This window comes from Pteropus alecto, unplaced genomic scaffold (genome assembly GCF_000325575.1).
Source record: "Pteropus alecto unplaced genomic scaffold, ASM32557v1 scaffold41, whole genome shotgun sequence".
NCBI lineage: Eukaryota > Metazoa > Chordata > Mammalia > Chiroptera > Pteropodidae > Pteropus > Pteropus alecto.
The window spans coordinates 1,758,395-1,759,974 of record NW_006430464.1 but is presented as its reverse complement, the minus strand read 5'-3'; the positions used below and the strand labels follow the sequence as shown (position 1 = coordinate 1,759,974).

Below are 1,580 nucleotides of genomic sequence, written 5' to 3'. Positions count from 1 at the left end.
TCTTGAGCCCCGCCTCCAGCCCTCCGCCCGCGCGACCCCTCCCGGCCCATGTGGAGGCGGGGTTTAGCCGCCGGCCGGCGCCGACGCTGCCTCCCATTGGCCACTCAGCGCCGTCTGTCAGTCGCCTGTTAAAGGGGCCACGACCGCCCGGGAGCTGTTGGGGGGGGAGGGAGAAGGAAATTTTTTGGGGGGGAAGGTGGGATTTGGGGGGCGCTGGTGGGCACCCCTGGATCTGGCGGCTGCGGCCTTGCGGGGGAAGGCTGACCGGTGACAGGGGTAGGAGGCTATTTTAGGGGGTAGAGAGCTGTGAGACAGTGAGGGGGAGGGGGTCCCCAGCGCCCAAGCCGGAGCAAGAGACGCGGAGCCCGCGCGAGCGGCGGAGACAGGGCTCCGGAGCTACAGATCCGGGCCCCGGCCGCCGCCAGGGGCCCCGCCCGGTCCCCCCACCCCACCCCACGTCCCTCTTGCAGCCCAGCTCCGCCTGCAGCCGCCGCGGACCAGGTAGGTGAGAGCCCGGCCCGGCCTGCCTGTCAGCGCCCACCCCGGGGACCCGTCGCCGAGCTTCCCCCGCCTCCTCGAGACCCTAGATTCTCTTCCTCATTCTCGGGGACCCCGGAGCCCGGATCTCACAGCCCAACCCCAGAGAGTCAGGCGTGCCCCTCCAGGCTCTCAGAGTCCCTAGCCGAACCCTAGAATCCCAGGCGTACTGCCGCCTTGCGCCTCCTCCAGGGCCCAGGAGCCTGGATTTCAGTTCAACCCTGGGAACCTCTCTGGACCTAGATCCTCCTCCTCCTCGGCCCGGTCCCGGGAGCTCCAGACACCCGCCGCGGGCTGTGTCACATTCCCTCGGCGAGGGCCGTCCGTCGTCCGTCGCGTCCGCATAGTCCCCCATTCGCGCACCCCGTATGCCCATCTCCAGCCCTCCGGCTTGAGCAGCCAGCCGCGTCCCCTAGTCCAGGCCGGCTCCGCGGCTATGCTGGACACAGGCCGGCTCTGGAGCTGTCCATGGTCAGGGTACTCGGCAGCCTCGCCGCCCCCATCTCCTGCCGCCTGAGAGGGGGCGCCGGCGGTGCGGGGATCCCCCCTGCCGCGCCTTTGACCCGGGGATACCCGGGCCCTCCCCGACCCGGGCGCCAAGGTTTCAGGGTTCCGTTGGTCAGGCTCTCGGCCTCGTCCTCAGCATCCCGGGTTTCCGGGACCCCAGCACCTTCCTGAGGAGTTAAGGCTTCTGAACGTTCCTGCCACGTCCACCTTAGGGACCATGGCATCCGGTGATCCCGGTCCCCAGCTTTTGGCCCCTTTAGAGACCCAGTTCAACAGCCCCTATTCCCCTCAGACAAATATACCCAGCCTCCCAAGACCCCAGCCTCTACCCCCTTAGAGATTCAGGCGCCATGACTCTCTCCCTTTCAGAGACTCAGAATACAATTCTTAATGAAATTCTTTGGCATCTGCCCGCCCTCCCCCGTGGAGACCTAGATGCCTTGCCCCCAGTCCTACATCCCCTCAGGGATCCAGGCATTATGATCCCAGCTTCCATACTGACCAGTAGCCTCTGTTGCGGACATCTGCCCCAGACA

General features: G+C 67.1%; 2 protein-coding genes across 2 annotated transcripts in view; one reads left to right on the top strand and one right to left on the bottom strand.

Annotated features, from left to right (window-relative positions):
• CUNH19orf73 (chromosome unknown C19orf73 homolog) overlaps positions 1–892 on the bottom strand; it is a 1,545-nt gene extending 653 nt beyond the window's left edge. Inside the window, 1 exon segment of the mRNA XM_015591639.2 lies at positions 689–892. Within this exon segment, the coding sequence (XP_015447125.1) occupies positions 689–892 (204 nt within the window).
• PPFIA3 (PTPRF interacting protein alpha 3) overlaps positions 266–1,580 on the top strand; it is a 25,219-nt gene continuing 23,904 nt past the window's right edge. The window contains exon 1 of the mRNA XM_025048451.1: positions 266–501. The gene's annotated coding sequence lies outside the window, so the exon portion shown is untranslated. The remainder of the gene's footprint in view (positions 502–1,580) is intronic.